The sequence below is a fragment of the Natrix helvetica genome (assembly GCF_964273705.1).
Source record: "Natrix helvetica genome assembly, chromosome: 7".
NCBI classification, from domain to species: Eukaryota; Metazoa; Chordata; class Lepidosauria; order Squamata; family Natricidae; genus Natrix; species Natrix helvetica.
In genome coordinates this window covers 14,541,118-14,563,439 of record NC_138558.1, presented here as the reverse complement: position 1 = coordinate 14,563,439, position 22,322 = coordinate 14,541,118, and the positions used below count along the sequence as shown (strand labels likewise).

The following is a 22,322-nucleotide window of genomic DNA, read 5'->3' as shown; positions in this document are numbered from 1 at the left end:
GTTGCCAGTTGTTTTCCGGGTGCGATTCAAGGTACTAATTATGACCTTTAAAGCGCTCCATGGCTTAGGCCCAGGGTACCTGCGAGACCACCTACTGCCACTGGTAGCCTCCCACCGTCCAGTGCGATCCCACCGGGTTGGCCTCCTCAGGTGCTGTCGGCCAGACAGTGTCGGCTGGCAACCCCCACGGAGAGACTCTTCTCTGTGAGAGCGCCTTCCCTCTGGAATGAGCTGCCCCTGGAGCTTCGCATAATCCCCGACCTCTGATCCTTGCGATGCGCCCAAAAAGTTGGCGTTTCCACCAAGCCAGTCTGGCTTGTTAAATTTATCTAATTTTTAAAATGTTATTGTTATATTAATTGGGTTTGTTTTTTGGATGCTTATCTAATTTCCTTTTAACTTTTGTGATATGTGTTTTTTAATGTTGTACGCCGCCCTGAGTCCTTTGGGAGAAGGGCAGCGTATAAATCCAATAAATCCAATCCAATCCAATAGAGGTAAATCCTAGAGAGGCAGGGAATGCATCACTGAACAAGGGAGATGAATGCTAGAGAGCAATAAAGTGGCATACAAGGTGGAGATAACTCCTGTAACGTTGTAGGCGTGCAGAGGGAAGGAACGCGGGGGGTGTGCCCCCCCCTGCACCCAATTTTTTATCCCAAAAGGCTTCAGGGTGGCCTGCTAGGCCCAAATGGGGCACGGGGGGGATGCAATTGCGCATGGGGGCACACGCACCTTGTATTATGGGTGTGGATGTTTCCGGCATGCTAGGACAAAAAGGTTAGCCATCACTGTCCTACGGCCTTCATTTTTAAGGGTAATGGGACATTTTTCAGGCATAATGATTTGAAGAATTTGGAATGGATTTAGATCAAAGTCTTAATTCTGTCACAGAGCTAATTTGGTTAATTAGGTTAATTAATCTACTAACTACTCTGCAACCCAATTGACCTTGAAAAGTGGCTGGGAATTTACAACTGGTCTGGAAATATTGTCCTGATCGCATAAAAAGGGGGGCAGATAAATGCAATAAGCAATTTCTTCAGATGTTTAATTCACCTGGGTTACACTAGTATGGCGATCCCCATCAAAACCACTAAAAAGCGAAAGTTAGAATATTTTGGACAAGCGATATGACATCCAGAAAAATACACCATACGTCACTAAAGATTGAAGGCAAACAAGGTCCAGCCAAAGAAGAACATCATGGCTTCAAAATCTAAGGGAGTGGTTTGGTCAAAACTCAACAGCACTTTTTCATGTGACTGTTGATGAAAATGATCACCAATGTCTGATGATGGATATAGAGGAAAAAGAAGAAGAAGAAGAAGAAGAAGAAGAAGAAGAAGAAGAAGAAGAAGAAGAAGAAGAGGAGGAGGAGGAGGAGGAGGAGGAGGAGGAGGAGGAGGAGGAGGAGGAGGAGATCCCCAACCTTAGCGGCTTGGTGGCCTGGCTGGGGAAGGGGAATTGGTGGTGGGCCAATGCGCACATACGCACAACTGGACTTGCACAAACTGAGTTGAATGCACACATGCCTGCCAGACCATCACTTGCGTGAGTTGACCTGCACACATGCATGCACACCAGCCCACCACTCACTAGGCCTGGTTGCGAATAGGCCACAGCAAGACAGTAGGCCGTGTCCCTGAGTTTGGGGATCCCTGCATCAGTAAGTCAGGACTTGTTATTCTCTCCTGAGAATCCAACCACACCGCTGCGTACAATGGAGGCTACTCACCTTGTTTGTAAAAAGCTTGCTGTTAAGCAAGGAGGTGAGGAAAAAATTTCTTTTATCTCCCTATCAAAAAGATAGAAAAGAAAAGCAATTAATAAAACCATAACATACCAACCCAGCTTTATACTTGCTTGGAAATAATTCTATGTCCAACATGAGACACGGTGGTGCAGTGGTTAGAGTGCAGTAGTGCAGGCTATTTCTGCTGACTGCCGGCTGACTGCAATTTGGCAGTTCAAATCTCACCAGGCGTTGACTCCGCCTTCCATCCTTATAAATAAGAGTTCATCAACTTCCATGTAAATCTTATAATTCCACATATGTTAGTGTACAAATCTCACATTTTCTACTTCTTTTCTTCCCTTTGGCTATAAAATTTACCATCAGCTATTATATCAGAAACAGTCAATTATGTCATACTGCGGTACTGAATGAAATACCACCATTGACAGGGATCAAAATTATAGAAAATTATTGCCTACCAGATGTTGCTGAACTACAATGTCAAACAGCTCTTGATATGGCCAATGATGAGAACTGTAGGAAACTTAAGATTCAACAACATCAGGAGAACTACAAGTTCCCTGTAAAAAGAATGACTTCTTAATGTGCATTCAGAAATAACATTGGCCTTTGTTTGGAAAACTTGCACACTGCATAATACCTTAATTGCTCTTATTATCGTTTGTTCAAGCTCCAGAAATTTAAATCTTATCCTTCATTGAGCCACTATCTGCTGATAGAGTGGAAACAGACCAGTGGTGGGATTTACTTACCTTCCCTATTGGATCGCAAGTGTGAGCGTGCACGCGTTTGACTCCCCTGGTCTAGGGAAGTGAGTTTGCAGGAGGAGTGGGGGCATGGCAAACAGAATAACAAAGTAGCAGAGTTGGAAGGGACCATGGAGGTCTTCTAGTCCAACCCCTTGCTCAAGCCGGAAATCTTGCAGGAAACAACAAATTTTCAGAGTCTAAAGGAGAGGGTGGGTGGGGGGGAGATGTACTTTCAAATGTGGAAAATTCTGCTAATGAAGCTTTACAATAGAGATACTCCTAGTCGTGCTTCTTGCCTGGACTACCCCAAAGGGCTTATAGATGTTTACAGAACTACATTTTTTCTCATCAGAAACAGGCAATACAAGTAGCAAACCTTAGAGCATTCTGCTGTGCTTCACTTCCTATTTCTGCTGATTTCCATTTCTCAATCAGCCCTTTGTCCAGCTGGCTGATCCTAGGCAAGACTTCCAAAGAGGTGTCTGCATTAGCAGACGCAGAAGCCTGAAGAAAGGAAAATCCAAGTGTAAAAGCATTGTTGCAATCTCACATAACCAACGGTTCATGATGTAAACTTTTGAGAAGGCGGAGATTCACGGTCACTTCTCATTCATGTTTTTGTAGAAAATGGGGGGCTGCAACTTTTGGGAAATTGTGTTTACAAATATCATTGCAAGTTGACAAATCATCCAAATGTCCATGTAAAGAGAAGAAATTATTTGTGCAGTCAAATAACACATTTGATTTAGGTCGGTACTTATTAGAATAGTTGTATCCACAAAATGCAGGCAGTCCTCATTTATAGTATCTGCTATAATCTATTTGAAGTGCTACACAGCCGACTACTAGAAACTTAGCTTACTGATAGTTTGATAATGATGTTGAAATCAAGACAGTTTACAAAAGAAATTAAAAAAACATACCTGGCATGTATTGACAAAGTTGACATATGCTCCAGCAAAAATTTGGATTCCCAACAATTCTACAATGATATGAATATAAGTGTATTATTGTTATTGTTATTATTATTATTTAATTCATTCATTAAACATGAAACTCAGCCAACTGAATATTCAAAAATGCATCATATCAGACAGATATTATTATTATTGTAATAAGTACAATATTTCTCTAACTTCTCCTCCTTTCTTTCTCTTGTTATTTCCAATGTAACTTTGTGGGGGTGCTTCTGAAAGTTCCAGAAGGAACTTTGAATTCAGCTGCACCTTATAATTCCTTTGTCCTTCAAAATTTTCTTCCTTAAACTTTCTAACATAAACATGCAGCAGCTCTCTTGTTCCCACTAACAGAAATATACATTTTCTTTTCATGACAAACAGGTGAATTAAGTGCTCACTCCAATCATACATTAAGTTTAACTTTGCAGCCAGAATGTTCTGCATATTAGATTAGAATTTCAGAATTCACTATATTTAAAAAAAACCTATGCAATTTTCTATTTCTACACTCCTGCCAACTGATTAAAATGTGAGACTCCTAAAATTACTACTGGTAGTCGTTGACTTAGGACCATAATTGAACCCAAAATTTAGGATTCCTAAACGAGACATTTGTTATGTGAGCTTTCCCCCTTTTTACGAACTTCCTTGCCACATTTGTTAAGTGAATCTCTGCAGTTGTTAAATTAGTTAAATTAGTAACAGGGTTGTTAAATGAATCTGGCTTCCCCATCGACTTTGCTTCCTAGAAGGTTGCAAAACGGGATCCCATGACCCTGGGACACGAAAAGCATCACAATTATGAACCAGTGGCCAAGTGTCTCAATTTTGATCATCTGACCTTGGGGATGGAGCAAAGGTCGCGAGTGTGAAAAATAGTCATAACTCCCTTTTTTCAGTGTGGTTGTAACTTTAAATGGTCACTAAATGAACTTTTATAAGTTGAGGACTACCTGTATATCCTTTTTCTCTACCAGGATAATCGTACATTCATCTGTACTCTTCCCAGTTCTTGTCAGCCTGTTCTACACTTCAAAAGCTACCAGATAAGCAATCTACACTTCATTTTTAAATGCTACGTTTTTATGCTTTTAACTGTACGCCACCTAAGAGTCACACTGTGAACGAGATGGATAACTCTCTAAATCAGACAAATCAAATGAAATAAAAATTAAGGTCTTGATTTAGGGTATAACCAGTTTTGAGTCCACCTTCAGCCATGGAAACACATTAGTTAACTTACATCTAGCCATTAAATCTCAACCCAAACCACTTTACAAAGTTTCGGGATGATCTTGGTGATAAAAAAAATACGACGTTGTATTTATATCAGCTTTTTAGAGTAAAGCACAACCCAAAAATCTAGAAAAAATTAACTCCAAAGAACGTCCAAGAACATTTGATCAGAATGTCAAAAAAATCAGCAATCAAAACACTGAATAAAATATACTCAAATCGAACCTGACTTTTAGGTGTCACTTTTCAAAGGGAATTAACCATCTGTTTTCAAAGCTATGTCTTACATGTGCTTATATGTGGCTGTATGTTGCCCCCAAGCATTCTTGTATTAATACTATTTTACATTCTGTATTTGTGTTTACAAAAAAGGTACCATTAGGGGCCAGAAGAGCATTGAGGTCAATACAATTTCTTTCTTCTTGTCTGCTCTCTGATGCTGAACTTTCCGTAACCTGCAGGAGACCACGTCCAAAAGACCACAACTGCCCAGACACAGAGACACAAAGCGTGTGATAACTGCAGAAAAACCAAAATACAAAATTCCCATATGAACAACTCTGCTCTATATCTGTTTGGGATTGTTATGGTTTAGCATAGCCACATTAATACAAGTTCCCTAAATATGTCTCAGATGTATCTAAATATGTCGCAGATGTATAGTCCTCTCATCATCTAAAGTTCCTGGTAAACCAACAGCCTCCAAAATGTTAGAAGTGCTCAATGCACTTTAAACAGATTTTGTTTTTATATAAGCTATATCAATTTCCCTTGAAAGCACATACGTAACCACTCACATAGATATGGAAGGAAAGAGATGGTACATACCTTCCACAGGAAATGTGGGAAACTCGATCATCAATCTCATCGATTTTCTGAGGACCAGTCTTTGAAGAGTTGTGTCCTAGTTGTCCAGCACTGTCATCTCCAAAGGTGAAAACACTGCCACTCTATGAAGGATGTTAACAAATCAAGCACCATCAGGTTTTCCCCCATCCATCTGTATTAGTTTTATTAAACATTTCTGCAACTACATGTTGTTTGGGAGGACAAAGGTTATATTTGCATACAGATGTGCCTGACTCCAACTGCAGCCATGTCATTTTGCAACATGGTCTTTGGCAGCAAGAAAAGGGGATCAATCGAAATAGTTTGAAGGTTCCAACCTATTTTCTTCACTTCTACACTCTTAGAGTGTGTAAGATCATGTCTCTAATCCGGCAGTTCCTTCCTAATCCAAGAAGGAAAATAGCAACATGAAAGCTTCAAACAAAGCTAAAAATGCTTCAGGTCGAAGAGAAAAACCAAAAATATTCACCCATGAGCAAAGTAGGGGGGAAATGCTCATTGAAATCCTACTCACCACAATGACCCATTTTAAATAAAGTTCAGAAATGTCTGAAATTTCTTCTAATAGTTATTCTAATTCTTAAATTCAATAATGTAATTTGGGTGGCTTCTGGACTGAACCAATCATTGGTGCCCAAAAGGTTGGGGGCCATACCATAGAGACCTCACCAGTTCTATCATTTCTTGCATTTAGTACTCAAAGATTCCACAAAACGATTCCCAATATCCAGTTAACAAACTGCTGCTAGCAGTATGGAAGCTTCGTTTACGGATTCAATACCTTGGTGAGAACAGCTGTATGTTCATCTCCGCAGCTAATATAAGTCACTTCAAGGGTTCTCAGGGCACCTACTGAGTAAGGTTTGAAGACCTGTTCTGTTGAAAAAATAACCATCAGAATATTGCAGCATTTTATATGAACATTCCAAGAACCATCCCAAAGTTTATTAAAATACACTGTTATTTATTAAGTGTGACTGAAATAATTACTGTAACAGAAATTAAAGTAGTTACAGCAAGCTTTGAAAATCCACTCTAAAAGTTTCCAAAATGTAAACCTTAGAATTGTCTCCATCTTTCAAGTGAGGAACAAAGATCTTGGCTTGTGAAAAAGTTGTTTGTCTAGAGTAGACCAGGGGTGCGTAACTATGGCAACTTTACAATCTGTGGACTTAAACCCCCAGAATTGGATCCATTTGTTTATAGGTTGAGATGATGATCATGATAAAAAGAAGTCAGCGTCTCTAACTCTTAAATTAAAATCCAACAACAACCTTCACAGATTTGACAGGTATCCTGGTTATCCCTGTAAAGACGCCAATCAAGCCAGGTTTCTTTCTGTTTTATTAAATGAATCACAAGTGGCCAAACAAGTGCAACATGCCGAGATAAAAACCATGTTTAAAATCCACAGTGCCTGGGATAGCATAACATTAGAACCAAATCAAACATATTTTGGCTTAGTGTGTTTTTAATAATGCTGATAACTGCACGTGTCAGACAGATGAAAGGAAGCTTATCACTCTAATGACATGAAATCCCAGTTTTATTTAGTCACTGTGTATCATGTACTTAGCAAGGTCAAACCTGTTGTAATTTCTGCTTGAAAGAACAAAATAAAGACATTTATCAAAGCACTTATCATTTTTATTCTTGATTCTTGATATTCCCAAAACATTTTCTCTTCAATAAAAGGAAGCAACCAGGCGGCAGGGACATTTTTTCCTGGGATAATTTGAAGACAGACTTACCTTTTGAAGTTTTCTGGTTTAAACCCAACTGATGTGCATTGTTCCTTCCCCAGCCATAGGCTACTCCAGAATGAGACAGGACAAAGCTGTGTGCCCCACCAGCAGTCACCTGAGCCAAGGGGATGCCAGCAAGAGAGGAAATGTTACACGGTTGAGCCTGGGATGGAAATCCTTTACCAAGACCCAGCTGACCATAGCTGTTCTGTCCCCAGGAAAAAATTCGGCCATCTTCATTGGAGGGAAAAAGAGGACAAAAACCACAATTACATTAATTAGAATATAAATTGGCAACTTGTTCAGGTAGACCTGGGGTGTCAAACACAAGGCCAGTGGGCTGGATCAGGCCCACAATGTGATCGGATCCAGCTTGTGGGGCCGTCCTGACAAATGTAAATGGCTGGCCTGCGTCACTTTGGCCTGTCTACCCAATGCGAAGAGGAAACATCGGGCCAGCGTGGCTTCGTCCCGGTCTACCCAATGCAAAGAGGATACAGCAGTCTGGGCAGTGGCATCAAGCTGCCCATGCTCACCTAGTTGGCCACACACAGCCGGCCACCCCCGAGGTCAACCACAATGAAATTGTGTTTGACACCCCTGAGGTAGACAAAAGTAGACCCTCAACGTTTAAGATGACAAAGGTTTGCCATATCTCGTGAACAATTGATTATCACCCTCTCCAAATTGTATCCGCTCCCTCCTGAAATCTTGTAGATTCATGGAATGATTTTTGGTGGAATATCACAAAAACCATTCAGAGATAACCATGGATTAACACAAAACTTTCTATTTTATGAAAATACCTTCCATGTCGCATTATCTTCCCTAAATAGTTGGGGCAATAGAATTCAGAGTCTAACATGACAACTACCAGGCTAGCAAGTGTCATCACATGCACAGATCTGCATTCTTCTTGACTGCATATAGGTAATCCTCAACTTACAACAGTTTGTTTAGTGACCGTTTGAAGTTACAATGGCACTGAAAAAAATGACTTATCTCCATTTTGCACACTTGCAACCATTGCAGCATTCCCAGGGACATGTGATCAAAATTCAGATGCTTGGCAACTGACTCATATTTATGGCAACAGAAATGTTTTAGCTCAAATAGGAGGACCAATTGTATTTCAGATTAACTTTACTCATAGGAGACAGGTTGCCTTAACAAAAGCTTCTTGCAATTATTTATTGCATTTTATAACTTCGGGTCTGATCCTGCTGCTACTCAGAAAGGAGCTTTGGGGCGTGGACCAGAGTTCACTAAATGCAATATTTTTTAGAAATCATTGTAATTTTATCTTTAGTGAAGACAGTAGAAAAAATGGGAGTTAATGGGAAGGGTTTCAAAGAATAGGATAAAATCAGCAGGAAGAAATTAAGGAATTTATCCGTAGATACTTCATTTCATTGATGCAGATAATCCTTCTCGGAATTATCTGTTTGCAGAGAGCTTTGCCCTCTAAATTCTGTATCAAAACTAGATTTATAGTAATCCCCAATGAATCTAGTCTCTGCCTAGGAAAATCTTAAACTAAAAAGAAGCATTTGTGTAGATGCACAGAAATACCAGTAGCAGAAAAATGAGCTCCCTGCCCCTCCATCCAAAATAATTAAGCAAGAAAAAAGCAGAAGTTATTGCAAAAAAAATGAAAAACAGTTCTTACCTTTGGTAAGTGCTATGGAGTGATAGTGTCCACAAGCAACTTGTATAACATTGTACATAGATAAAGAATCTATTTTCCTATAAAATTTACCGAACAAGAAGAGAAATAATTCATTAGCATTCCAGATCCAAAACCATATCATCATATAAAGATTCTTGACATGGCAGTTTAATCTACTTAAAATGAAATTGAGTATTACCATTTTTAAAAAATTGCTTTGTGAATTAATTAAATGAATAATAGGATAAGCATTACAAAAATTATCAAATGATATTTTAATTAATAGTAATGATTTCAAATCTTATTTATACAAGACACATATGCTAATTAAAGAAAAAATATTGTAACTGAACATTAAGATTTTGGGGAATAATGCATTCAATCATTTGTTTCTTTAGCTTCTATTCTAGGATGATTTTGTGCCACATTTGACACTGGTGAGTTGGATTGTAACTCCCATCATCGTTGGTAGGGTATAACGGGAGCTGCAAACCAAAATATTTGAGGGTACCAGATTAGGGAAAGCTACATTAAAAAAAAAAGCACAAATAATAAGATAGAAACAGATTGACGAAGTACACTGTGCACTATGATGGCTTATGCAAGAATAAATTGGTTATTGCTTAAGGTTGTTTGTTTGTTTGCAAAAGATAACATGACTAGGACTCATGGTAGTGCAGTGATTAGAATGCAGCATCGGAGGCAAACTCTGCCCACAACCAGAAGTTCAATCCTGATAGGCTCAAGGTTGACTCAGCCTTCTATCTTTCCAAGGTCAGTAAAATGAGGACCCAGATTGTTGGGGGCGATATGCTGTAAACCACCCATTGGGTGCTGTAAAGCACTACGGGATGGTGTAATACGTTTAAGTGCTACTGCAATATTGCTATTGCTATTTTGCGATGCTTCCTTAACTGTCTAAAGAAGCAGCGCCTACACCAGTAAGCCTCCCATTCCAGCTATGGGAGGGATGTCGACCTGTTGCAACAACTTTTCTAAGATGTCTTAGCCAGCAAGAAAGCAAACACCTTGCTTCCATGAAAAGGAACATGCAAAAGGTCACAAATTCATCCCATAACATCTCCCGCTTGGAAAGCTATCCGTTTTTTTCCCAAGTCAGAAATGCAGCACAGATCACAGCTAGAAGAAATTCCCAAGTGTGCAGTCGGGATTCAAACCTGCGTTTTCCTGACTCAAGGACCCCTATGGCTTAGACAAGGTTACTTGGCGACAACATCAATCAGTTACTTACTCTGGAGTCGAAGAGTCCTTTAGTGTCCCAGTGCCAAGCTGTCCAAAACTACCAGCTCCCCATGAAAATACCTTCCCTTGGCTGCTGATGGCCAATGAATGCTCCTTTCCACAGCTTACGTGGATGATAGTCTGGGCTTCCAAGGCTTGGATTGGTTCTTTCCAGGAGGAAAAAAAAGTCATTCATTTACATGGTCATTAGAAGGATCTAGGACCAGGAGGAGTGTGTGTGTGTCAAACACGCGGACCACGGGCCGGATACAGCTTACAATAGGCCCAGAGTTGTCCTGCGGGGCCGTCCCAGAGATGGCAAGTGACTGGCCTGTGCCATCCCGGCTCCACCCACCCAGTTGGGCACGATGACTAGGCCATGCCCACCCCAGCCTCCCAAAGAGCAAACAAAGTCCTGATCCGGCTCACAATGGGATCGAGTTTGACACCCCTGATCTAGGATCAACGAAAGACCAGATGCTAATCCTCACTCTGTTTCTCTGGTCTTCCCACCTTCTCTCCAGGGTGGACACAGCCCATCAGATTTCATACCCCTTGAGCCTGCTCTTACTTAAGTCTCAAAAAGGGTACAAAACATGACGTTCACATTGATGTCGCTGAGGATGAGCTGCACCTGGGTTCCCCAGAATGAGAGTGTCATGGCCCCGTCGGAGCCTGGGTCTGAGGAGGAGGACGCCGAAACGGTCATCCCAGAGATGAGGGGACATGACAGAATAGAAATGCTGACAGAAAGGTGCAAGTGGTGACCATCAAGTATGTCAGTGTCCATCCTCATTGCTTTCCTCTTTTCGGCTGAAGAGAGGTGGTTGAGCAGCAGTTAGCCATTTCCCCCTACTTTCGTGATGGAGAACCTACGGCATGCATGCCAGAGGTGGCACACAGAGCCATCTCTGTGGGCACACGTGCTGTTACCAGCTGCTGTTCTTGTTTAAAAAACAGGCTGTTTGGGGGGCTTTTGGGGGCTGTTTTGGGGGGCTGAAAATGGCCTGAAAACAGCCAAAAAACCAGCCTGAGAATGCCCCCAAAACAGCCTGAAAAGGATCTGAAAAACAGCCAAAAATAGGCATGTGCACATCGGCCAGCTGGTCTTTAGGTTTCAGGCGCTCTGGCATGTGCACAGGTACGGACATGCACCTATGTTCCAGTTTGGCACTCGGTGGGGAAAAAGTTCACCATCACTGCCCTACTTGATAGACCTGCTATCCAAGCACAGCAGAGTCTGTTTCTCCTCCTCTTTGGGTGTCTTGTCCTGGGCATGAGGACTCAGCGATTAAAGTTTCTGAGCTAATCTGCTAGAAAGTTGATAGTTTGAGACCTGCCCTTGACACTCCAGGATACGGCAACCTTCATAAATGCAGGCCCATTGCCAAGGGCCCAAATTGTGACCAAGGGGATGCTGTGGTGGTTATAACTCTGAGTACAGGTCCTATGTCACTTTTTCCAGTGCCGTTGCAACAATGAATGGTTGCTAAACAAATGGTTGTAAGTCGAGGACTACCTGTACATGACAGGTAAGAAACAGGTCCTTCTACCCAAATGACTGTATATTCAAAATGTGCCCTCTATAACGCTCTGCCCGGCAAGAAATGCTTCTTCGTGCACTCAACCCATCCTGTATAAAACACTTGCCTAAGTACAGGTGGTCCTCGACTAATGTCCACAATTGAGCCCAACATTTCTATTGTGAAGCAAGATGTTTGTTAAGTGAGTTTTGCTCCATTTTACAACTTTACTTGCCGTGGTTGTTAAGTGGGTAAGTCAGTAACCCCGTTGTTAAGTGAATCTGGCTTCCCCATTGGTTTTGCTTGTCAGAAGGTTGCAAAAGGAGATGGCATGACGGTGGGACACAGCAACGGTCGTAAGTATGAACCAGTTGCCAAGCCCCTGAATTTTGAGCACATGAGCATGCTACAAAGGTCTTGAGTGTGAAAAATGGTCATTAAGTCACTTTTTTTCAGTGCCGTTGTAACTTTGAACGGTCACTAAAGGAACCGTTGTAAGTCGAGGACTACCTGTAGAGACTCCGATGGTTTAATTCAGGGTTCTATATAAAACAAGTGGGGCAAAAGGCTGCTTCTATGACAGACCTTTTTATAAGTAGCTTAAGAAAAGTGAGAGAGATGCAGGAATAAAATTACTCCCTTTACCCCTCTTTTCTTTTTTTCCCTTTCCTCCTTCTTTCCTTTCCTTTCCTTTCCTTTCCTTTCCCTTCCTTTCCTTAGAGAGATAAAAGGGGCAAAAGAGAGAAATAAAAACAATCTCTAACCCCCACCCCCACCCCCGCTCTATTATCCATATGCCCATTTATAGAAATGAAAGTACAAGAGAATATAGGTAGTTTTAACAAAAGGGGCGAGAGAGATGCAGGAATAAAATTGCTCACTTTCACCCTCTTTTCTTTTCCCCCTTTCCTTTCCTTTCCTTTCCTTTCCTGTCCTTTCCTTAGAGAGATAAAAGGGGTAAAAGAGATAACTTTTAAAAATCCATAAAAAAAACCCACCCCACCACTGGCTGTATTAGCCATACCGACCATTTATAGAAGTGAAATTACAAGAGAATTTAAACGGGAGATTTAAGAGTAGGGAACGGGAGCTTCAGGGAACACTTCAATTGGCGACCCATAGTTGAATTTATTGCAACGAGACATTTCCCTTACAAGATCAGTGGCCAATAGCATTCACATTCACCCAGGTAAACCGGGTAGTTCGATCCTAGGTAGAAGCAGGTGCAGTGCCCCCTGCTTGGGCAGGGGGTTGGACTAGATGACCTGCAAGGTCCCTTCCAACTCTGTTAATAGGTTAGGACACCGTAGCCGCAAAAGTGACAGAAACTCCCCCTCCCCCGCAGGAATCCCTAATCTGGACGGGAGCCTCACCCACCGCATCATACACGGGGAAAGCGAAAGCGATCGCGGGGAGATTCGTTTTCAGCAGCGCTCTTCTAGAAAGCGAAAGCGAAACTTAAACAGCGGGCTGGAGAGGAAGAGGGGGGGTTCGGGGAATCGGATGGCTTCCGACCGAAATGGTTTGGCATTGAGTTGGCGGTGGGGGTTCAACGAACCGTTAACAAGTCACCTGGACTTAAAGCCATACCTACAGGGGGTTGGACTAGATGACCTCCAAGGTCCCTCCCAACTCTGTTACTGTTAAGTTGCAAACCCCTGGACTTAAAGGGCCAAGGCGGTGAAAACCAGTCTAGGTGCGTGCAAAGAACCCCATCTGGAAAGGGACGGCTGAGTCTAAACTTCCCCTGCCCGTTACCTACCTGGCAGGTAGCATCGCTGCCGTCCCTCGGGGAGCTTCCTCCCCAGCTGTCCCTGGGCGTTGTCTCCGCAAGAAGCCAGGCTCCCGTCGGCCAGGAGCAGCAGCGTGTGCCGCTCCCCGCAAGCCACCAGGGCCACTTCTTGCCCGCCAACCGCTGGCGGAATACGACGGAGAGGAACCGGCTGCGAAGCCCCTTCCTCGCCCGACCCCAGCTGCCCGTAGGAGCCGTCCCCCCAACCGAAGAGCATGGCGCGTTTGGATCCTTGGTCTCTGGCTCTTTCACCCCGAGATGTCTCCCAGCGAGGAGTTCAGTCCTCCTCCCCACTGGGTATCACCTTGATACGGCTCAGCTTTGATAGACAGCTGTAAAAAAAAACCTCAACCCTGTCTTCCAGGCCAGTCCTGCCCAGTTGTTCAAGGCCCTGCCCAGTCCTGCTGGATGCTTGCAGAGAGGGAAAAAGTGTAGAAAGTCAGAGCCTACTCCTCCAAGAATGAAATATTTCGAGGAATATTAAAAAGGAAGAATATTATATTTCCCCAAACATCTTTTTTTTAGAGGCAGAATGCAACCCCTCCTTTCCTTAACAGTCCACAGCAGAGGTCAGCCCTTAAGAGACAAAGAGCTTCTTGAAAAAGGAAGACGGGTATCTAGATAGCTCTATTCATAGGCAAAGCAAATACTGCAGGAAGAAACACATTCAAGACTGGCTATTTTGAAATTCCCTGCAGCAAAGGCAGAATATCAGGGCTAGCCCTCGCTCAAGATCCAACATAGGACGAAGCCATTAAGACACAAGAGGAATTGCTCGATACCCTTTTGGAACACAAGCCCCTTCATTGTGTCATCTCAGCAGTCCAAACTTCAACCAAAGCTGGGAGCTCAGACAAGTACCTAGGATTTGCATTTCCCCTTTTGCCTATAGAGCCAGCCATCACCCCCTAGGAATCTGACAACAGCCAATAGAATATTAGAGGACATGTCCTTGCACAGGAACAGGAAGCTCAAATACAAAGCCCAAAGGAGGAATAAAAACCCACCCACTCTCAACTCCATTTTGTTGAGAGTGGTAGTTCTGTTCAATAAATGGACCGTTTTCCCAATCATCCTCCATTTTCTCTCTAGTGCCTTTCTCCTGGCTTGGAACTAGACCTGGATATTTCTTCCAATAGAGGTTTATCTATGTGCCAAGTGCTTGTCAAGCGCCACTATCCAAGGGCTTCAACGATCCTCTAAAACAGTGTTTCTCAAACCTTGGAGACTTTAAGTCCTATGGACTTCAACTCCCAGAATCCCCCAGCCAGCATAGCTGGCTGGGGAATTCTGGGAGTTGAAGTCCACAGGACTTAAAGTCCCCAAGGTTTGAGAAACACTGCTCTAAAACGATGCAAATGACCAGCTGTCTGCAAGGAGTATAAATCCTTCCATTTCCCATACCCTGTCAGAGCTGAAGAAGCTTCTTCGATGAGAAGTGAAACGTCTTCAAAAGAAAAAAGAAGGAAGTCCAGTTGCCTCCTGAAAAAGCTCCTTTGGGATAACCATGACTTGGATGACTGAGAAGCTCTACGGACTTTTATGACCGCGTGCATTTTCGATGAAGCTCGGGGTAGTTACATTGACATCCGGCACACTGGGTTCAGTTTTCCTCCTTTGGGTTTTAGAATCGTCAGGACAGATATTCCTCGCTGAACAACCATTCGTTCAGTGACTGATTTCACGACAATGCTGAAGCAATGGTACTTGCAACCGGTCCTTGAAGTTACAGCTGTTGCAGTGCGCCTGTGGTCATGTGACCAAAATTCAGGCATTTGGCAGCCCATTCATGCTTAGGACTAAAGTCCTATCTTCCTCCATCTCTCTCCTCTTGGCTTCCCTGTACCACCTGACCTTAACCATCTTCTTCCTCCCACTGTTGATGCACACCTGGCCAAGGCAGCTCCTGGCCCTTTGCGAAGGTGCCAAAACACATGAAACCCAGGCTGGCAAATGTCCGAAAATCTCTTTCTTTGCCACTCAAATGGTTAACATTGCTCTTCCACTACTAAATCATAGATCTCTCTCTCTCTCACACACACACACACACACACCACTGCATTTAGAAACAACAATCAGATTTTGTTTGTGGTTCAATTTTTTTTTATTATTTTATCAAACTATACAATTCAGAAATACTAAGGAAAATGAAAATAATGGGGAAATGGGGGTGCGGAGGGGAAAAGGAGAAAGGTTAAGGGAAAGAGGAAAAGAAACAGAAAAACATTGGCTCTTTGATGCAGTAGCATAGAGATAATAAGACACAACCTCGACTTTTTGTTTTTACATCATTAAAAGGAACCTATAAACCCAATCTAATTACATGGTAGACAAAACAGCATATTTTTAAAGTAGTATATATTCAGATGACTTTTAATTTCTAAATCAAGCAAGAAAATCACGGAACAGTCATCTAACCAAAACCCCTTGCAACAATCTCTTCTCCCATCTGTGGTCAAACGAAGGCTACAGCTCCCAAGGTGGCATCTTCAAGCTCCTGTTTCAGACTCAGACAGATCTGCCAAAGCCACGATTGTTGCGGATGGCTTGGAGAAGCTTCTCCTCCAGTTTTTGTTTTGTTGAGTAAATGGGCAGCAATAAAAAATGGAAACAGGTGTCAGCCTCAGGCATAAGATCCTCTGAGGGCAAGTCAGGGGAAGAAATCTTCCAAGGTGGCATTCCTGTCACAGGGATCCTGTCATTTCCTGCCAAAAACACTAGAAGTATGGGACGTCATCGTCAGTGAAACAGAGAATATTAGGGGGAACACAGACAGATCTAAGAACATGGGATTCTTTGACTCAGGGTAATATTGGCTGGAAAAAGATTTAATAAAACTTCTGTTGCCCTAACTGGGATCAATTGTAGTGATGACTCCCAATCCAGCCCTATACAGGTAATCCCCCCCCCCCCTACAAGTGTTCCCTTAGGGCAGGGGTGTCCAAACTTGGCAACTTTAAGACTTGTGGACTTCAACTCCCAGAATTCCCCAGCCAGCAGAGCAGAGCTGGCTGGGGAATTCTGGGAATTGAAGTCCACAAGTCTTAAAGTTGCCAAGTTTGGACACCCCTGCCTTAGGGCATGTTCAAAGTTGCGCAATTAGCACTCCCTAATGCTTATGAACAAGTCCTAACAACCAGAGGCTCTGCAACATTCGTCCTGCAGGTTGCCGGCTGAAATGGAGCTTCTGAGGGGCAGGTCCATCACTCAGAAGCTCCGTTCGGGCCTACAGAGGCCCCACCTGGCACGTTGCCGTTTGAAATGGAGCTTCAAGAGCGAGACCTTTGTTAAGTGAGTTTTGCCCCGTGTTATGTCTTTCCTTGCCACATTTGTTAAAGGAATCTCTGCGGTTGTTAAATTAGTAACATGGTTGTTAAGTGAATTTGGCCTCCCCCTTGACTTTGCTTGTCAGAAGTTCGCAAAAGGGGATCACATGAACCCTGGGAAACTGCAAGCGTCATAAATATGAAGCAGTTGTCAAGCATGCAGATGTAAATCCTGTGACCATGGGGATGCTGCAATAGTCATAAGTGTGAAAAATGGTCATACGTCACTTTGTTCAATTTTGTTGTAACTTTGAATGATGATTAAACAAACTATTGTAAGTCGAGGACTACCTGTATAGAGTTGCTTTTCAATTATCATTTCAATGCCTTGACTATCTCTTTTAAAAGAAAGTCTCTTTTTTGGAGAGATATGAATGCCTTCTGCTAACATTCATAACAGCTCATAACACAGAAGGAAATTCGCATATAGATACTTACCCAGAAAATGTTTTTTATCCTCCAAACTCAGCTTATGAAAAACTTCCCAGAACATCTTTATGGTTGGGTGTGTTGAGCTGTATATGCCCAAATACTGAGCATTCTTCAGTGCAAGAATAATTAATCAGAGCGTGGGGAAAAAATCAAGAACCAATAAGAATAAAAAACTGGACTGCTCATAGATCATATATAGTTATCATTCTATAAGTCACAGAGTCACTAGAACAGTGAGATGGGCAGCAAAAGAAAAGAAGGAAGGAAAGAAGGAAAAAAGAAAAAGGAAAAAGGAAAAACAAAAGGAGAGAGGGAGGGAGAAAAAAGAGAAAAAGAAAAGAAAAAGAAGGAAAGAAGGAAGGAATTGGCTTTAGCAACTTAATCTGCAGCCATGCTCAAACTCCTAAATGCCATCCAGGCAATTCTATCATTCACTTATTTGATAAGCTAGGAGTTGTGATGGAGAAAAATTAATTCCATTTACCAAACCCTACCCATGCCAATTGAAAATTATGCTCTAGCTAAAGGCATAGTTCCATCCCTCCAATCATGATCTCCTCCTAAAGGTCCACGTCATAAAATAACATCTCTCCATCCACTTACCTTTTCGTACAAATCCCAGTCATAATTGGCATTTCCAATTGCCACTTGCATCAGTTGTTCAGGCTCAAAGATGCCAACTAGCTTTTCATCCAGGACTTTGTAAAATCCTCTCCTGAACTCACTGAAAATATCATCCACTGATTTGTTGAATATGTAATCCACGTATTTGTCAACATAGTCTTTCCTTTAAAAAGTAGAAAATAAGACTCTTTTTTTTCAAGGTCAAATTCTTGGCCTTTAAATAAATTTATCAGGGTTCAGAATCAGATCTCTTTTGGGGAAATTTGGTTAACGTTGCTCATAAATCTAAAACTACGGTACCTGTTTACATTTATTTGTTAATAGAATAGAATAGCAGAGTTGGAAGGGACCTTGGAGGTCTTGTAGTCCAACCCCCTGCCTAGAAATGAAACTCTATACCATTTCAGACAAACATCTTCTTGAAAACTTCCAGTGTTGGAGCACTCACAACTTCTGGAGCCAAGTTGTTCCACTGATTAATTGTTCTGTCAGGAAATTTCTCCTCAGTTCTAGGTTGCCTCTCTCCTTGATTAGTTTCCACCCATTGCTTCTTGTTCTAAACTCAGGTGCTTTGGAGAATAGTTTGACTCCCTCTTCTTTGTGGCAACCCCTGAGATACTGGAACACTGCTGTCATGTCTCCCCTAGTCCTTCTTTTTATTAAACATACTCAGTTCCATCCTAATAAATATTCTCTTTAATTAGATATTTGCAAGAGGTAGTTGAGACTGGAGATAAGTTTTTGTACCACAATGATCATGGTCACATGACCACAGGGATACTGCAACAGCCACAACTTTGTGTCAGAAGTTCCTGTTGTTCAGTGCAATTGGAAATTTTGAACTGCTGTGAGTGATCATAACTCAAAGACTACCTGTAGTTTAGATCTGAAGAAATTTTAAAAAGTCCCATAGAAATTCAAGAGGTTTGGGGATACCAGTAACTATATGGTGCTTTAGTAATGCCTTGAACTATGACCCCCCATTACTGCTAACATCACTGGTCATTGTGGGTGGGGATCACCTGAGCTGTAACAAAGCACCTTTGGATAGCTCATTTTAAGAGTCATTGATACATACTTATTGGCCTGGTTTACAGCTGTCAAAATGCCATTTTCAGTCAAGTCAACATCCATGTTGTCCCAGGAAATCTGAAAAATAAAATTGTTGCAGGTTAGGCAAATCTGTTAAAGCTAAAATTAATGTGTTAGTATAGTCTCTGCACTGAACAATGTCTAGACCTTCTATTTATGTCAGATAGTTGACCTCAGTAGTTTCAGCCCATGACGCAGTGTGACTAATGCTTTGACCATTTCACACATGGTCTCAAGCCATGGTTTCCCATAACTGCATTTTACTGAATAACCAAGAAGACTCAGACAGCAATCAAACTTTATAAGAAGGTCATGAACCATAATGGCTGGATTCACATAGCAACCAACCCTAAACAAATCAGCTTATGACTTAATGTGTTGTGTGAATGAGATTTCAGCCTTTAGTGGCTCTTCTCTGGAGGGCCCAAGTGTGTCTGCAGGTTGTGGTAAAAAAAATGTGATGCACATAAAAAAAAACCAAGCTGAGCTTGGATTAAACTATCATTGATGCCATCTTGATCTATGCCTCTCGAAGACCACCTTTTCCTCAAGACAAGATTCAGAATGATGTCGCTAGCATCACTCACCTATTTACTCTAGATTATTTGTTCACTCCCATCAAGATAACCTTTCCACCTTTTAACTGATTTTGCCAGCCCTGGTTTTCTTCCATTTTTAATACCTATTCCGAGTCATCAAGCATTTGAGGAGGCATCATGAAAGGATGCAGGGACGTGGCAGGTACTCACACAATAACATAACTCAAAAGCATCTTCAAGATCATCATGTTCATACTCGAGAACTCTCTGCAAACTCCTTGATAACAAAAGGAAATAGAAAATAAAATATTATGTGAAGTTCTTTCAGCAGATATTAAAACATTGCCAATCAAAAATACATACTGGAATGGTTTCACATTTTTATAAGCCCGAGAAGATGAACAAGATCTCCAGACCGATCCATGCAACCATAAATAGACTCATGTTTGCCTCTTTTGAGCCATCGTATCTAATCATGTGGCTGGAATGGTTAGATAGAGCCAGATAGTCAAGTATTTGATGAGAAGATGCAAAGAAGATATTTGTATGACTGCTCCAGAAAAACCTTTGGGTCCAGATAATTTTAAAAACTAAGCTAGTGGGGAATAACCTCTTCCCAGACCAAACAGTGTTTCCAATTTTAAAGGGGACATGCTTCTATTGGGATTTGGGTCATACTGGGATTTACTAAACTAGGCTGAGCAGTTACAATGGGCAAAAAAGAACGTTCCTTCTCCTAAACTAGAGGTGTCAAACTCAAGGCCCATGGGCCAAATCTGGCCCACAGGGTGCTTAGATCTGTCTTCGGGGCTGCCCTGGAAACAGCGAAGGATGGCCCGTGGTGCCTCTGCCAGTGAAAATGGAATTTGGGAGGGCTCTGTGTGGCCCACCCAAGCTCCATTTTCAGCTGCCACAGCCTCCTGCCAACCCTCTGCCAGTGAAAACGAAGCTCAGGAAGGCTGTGCTAGCTGTTTCCACTGGCAGAGCACACGGGCCGCCACAGGCGCTCCCAACATGAGTGACGTCAAGAGGGCCATGACCACCCTAGCCACGCCCCTCCCCCTCGGGTCAAACATAACCTTGATGCAGCTCTCAATGAAATTGTGTTTGACATCCTTGTCCTAGACAGTGTGAGATGGCTACTGTATTTGTAGACATGTTTTGGAATAAATACATGTATGTCATAAAACTGTGGGTTATTATCCTTGCTTCTGCTGAAAAATTGAAAACAAAAACCTGTGTGCTTACAGAGAGCAAAAGCTGCTGCTTTTAAAGGAAATTTAAGGAATCATTTCCACACTAATATAGAGATGGGCGCCTAAGGAGACCCATTAAGAGAAAAAAGCAGATACATTTCATTCTTTCCCTTCCCCTAGACTAGAAGATGGACTTCTTGCCTTTGGTTATGCATAGAGAGCATTTTCTCTGTCAGCCATTACAGCTATGTAACTGGGGATCTTCTACTCCAGGGGTGTCAAACTGGTGGCCTGTGGGCTGGATGAATTGCACGCAGCTCTGCGAAGGGAAAATTTTGCCCACCCCAGCGCTTCAAAGGGAAAAAATGTTGCGAAACGTCACGTGACAGCAATGTGACGCCACGAGTTTGACACCCGTGTTCTACTCTAGGTTACTCCATTATGACCACTCAAATCAAGAGAAGCCTCCTACTGCAGAAGGGATGAGGGCAGAAATGACAAATGATTTTCCGGTCTCTACACCTTGGCCAAGTCATCTTAAACCACATTCCTTTTGGCCCATTCTTTGACACAGAAACATGGTTTTGTAATTGTAGGGTGAGTGCAACGACTAGATAAAATCAGTTGAGACTCAATGTCCCTAGTAAGTTGATAGGACTGCATTCATTTACCTTCCTAGGACAGGGTTTAGCTCTTTCACATCACTGAGAGTTGGCTTCTTGTTAAGCAGCTTTTTAAAAACAGCAAGTGGGAAAGGTAGGTAGACAGTGACTTGGTTGGCTAATGAGAGTCCACAGAGAATACCAAAAAGGAAATATTTATTCTTCTCCACCGAAGGCTGCAAGAACAAAACCGCAAGAAAACATCACCATACTCCCAACAAGCAGAGTCAATGAGAAGAAATACAGATTACTTTTGCAATATTTAAAGAGACACATATTTCTACAATGGAATAAATAGCCTAGCAAGATGAAGAGCAGTATTAGACCACCTTTGATTGATTTAATTATTAATTTTAATCTAATTCTTAAAATGTTATTGTTAATACTAATTGGGTTTGTTTTTGGATACTCTTATCTAATTTTCTTTTAACTTTTGTAATATGTGTTTTTTTTAATGTTGTACGCCGCCCTGAGTCCTTTGGGAGAAGGGCGGCATATAAATCCAACAAACAAACAAACAAACCACCTAGAAGAGGGTGTCAAATTAAAGGTCCAGGGGCCAGATCTGGCCCGCGCGGTGCTTAGATCTGGCCTGAGGGGCTGCCTTGGAAACAGTGAAGGACTGGTTTCTACCAGCAAACACGGAGCTCATGAGGGTCGCATGCAGCCCTCCCAAGCTCTGTTTTCCCTGGTAGAGGGTTGCAGAGTCCCATCACATCAGAAAATGGAGCTTGCGAAGGCTGCAGGCAGCCTTCCCAAGCTCTTTTTATGCTAGCAGAGGGTTGCAGGATGCTGTCGAAGCAGAAAACGGAGCTCAGGAGCCCGTTTTCGCTGGCAGAACACTCGGCCCTCCACAGACACTCCTGACATGAGTGAGGTCAAGCTGGCCACTCTCCCAGATCAAACACAACGATGCAGCCCTCCGTGA

The 22,322-nt window shown here is 42.3% G+C and overlaps 2 protein-coding genes across 2 annotated transcripts in view; both read right to left on the bottom strand.

The window, feature by feature from the left end:
• Nucleotides 1–13,825, bottom strand: part of LOC309395366 (putative E3 ubiquitin-protein ligase HERC6) — a 34,369-nt gene extending 20,544 nt beyond the window's left edge. Inside the window, exons 1-10 of the mRNA XM_081959539.1 lie at nt 13,494–13,825; nt 10,219–10,375; nt 8,967–9,043; nt 7,304–7,531; nt 6,334–6,428; nt 5,532–5,653; nt 5,080–5,222; nt 3,432–3,490; nt 2,885–3,012; nt 1,739–1,798 (exon numbers count right to left, since the gene is read on the bottom strand). Of these exons, the coding sequence (XP_081815665.1) occupies nt 1,739–1,798; nt 2,885–3,012; nt 3,432–3,490; nt 5,080–5,222; nt 5,532–5,653; nt 6,334–6,428; nt 7,304–7,531; nt 8,967–9,043; nt 10,219–10,375; nt 13,494–13,740 (1,316 nt within the window). The 5' untranslated portion in view covers nt 13,741–13,825. The remainder of the gene's footprint in view (nt 1–1,738; nt 1,799–2,884; nt 3,013–3,431; nt 3,491–5,079; nt 5,223–5,531; nt 5,654–6,333; nt 6,429–7,303; nt 7,532–8,966; nt 9,044–10,218; nt 10,376–13,493) is intronic.
• Nucleotides 13,826–15,620: 1,795 nt separating this feature from the next.
• The window catches only part of LOC309395365 (putative E3 ubiquitin-protein ligase HERC6), a 32,244-nt gene continuing 25,542 nt past the window's right edge, over nt 15,621–22,322 (bottom strand). The window contains exons 18-23 of the mRNA XM_081959538.1: nt 21,404–21,570; nt 19,747–19,813; nt 18,984–19,054; nt 17,885–18,068; nt 17,288–17,390; nt 15,621–16,240 (exon numbers count right to left, since the gene is read on the bottom strand). Of these exons, the coding sequence (XP_081815664.1) occupies nt 16,032–16,240; nt 17,288–17,390; nt 17,885–18,068; nt 18,984–19,054; nt 19,747–19,813; nt 21,404–21,570 (801 nt within the window). The 3' untranslated portion in view covers nt 15,621–16,031. The remainder of the gene's footprint in view (nt 16,241–17,287; nt 17,391–17,884; nt 18,069–18,983; nt 19,055–19,746; nt 19,814–21,403; nt 21,571–22,322) is intronic.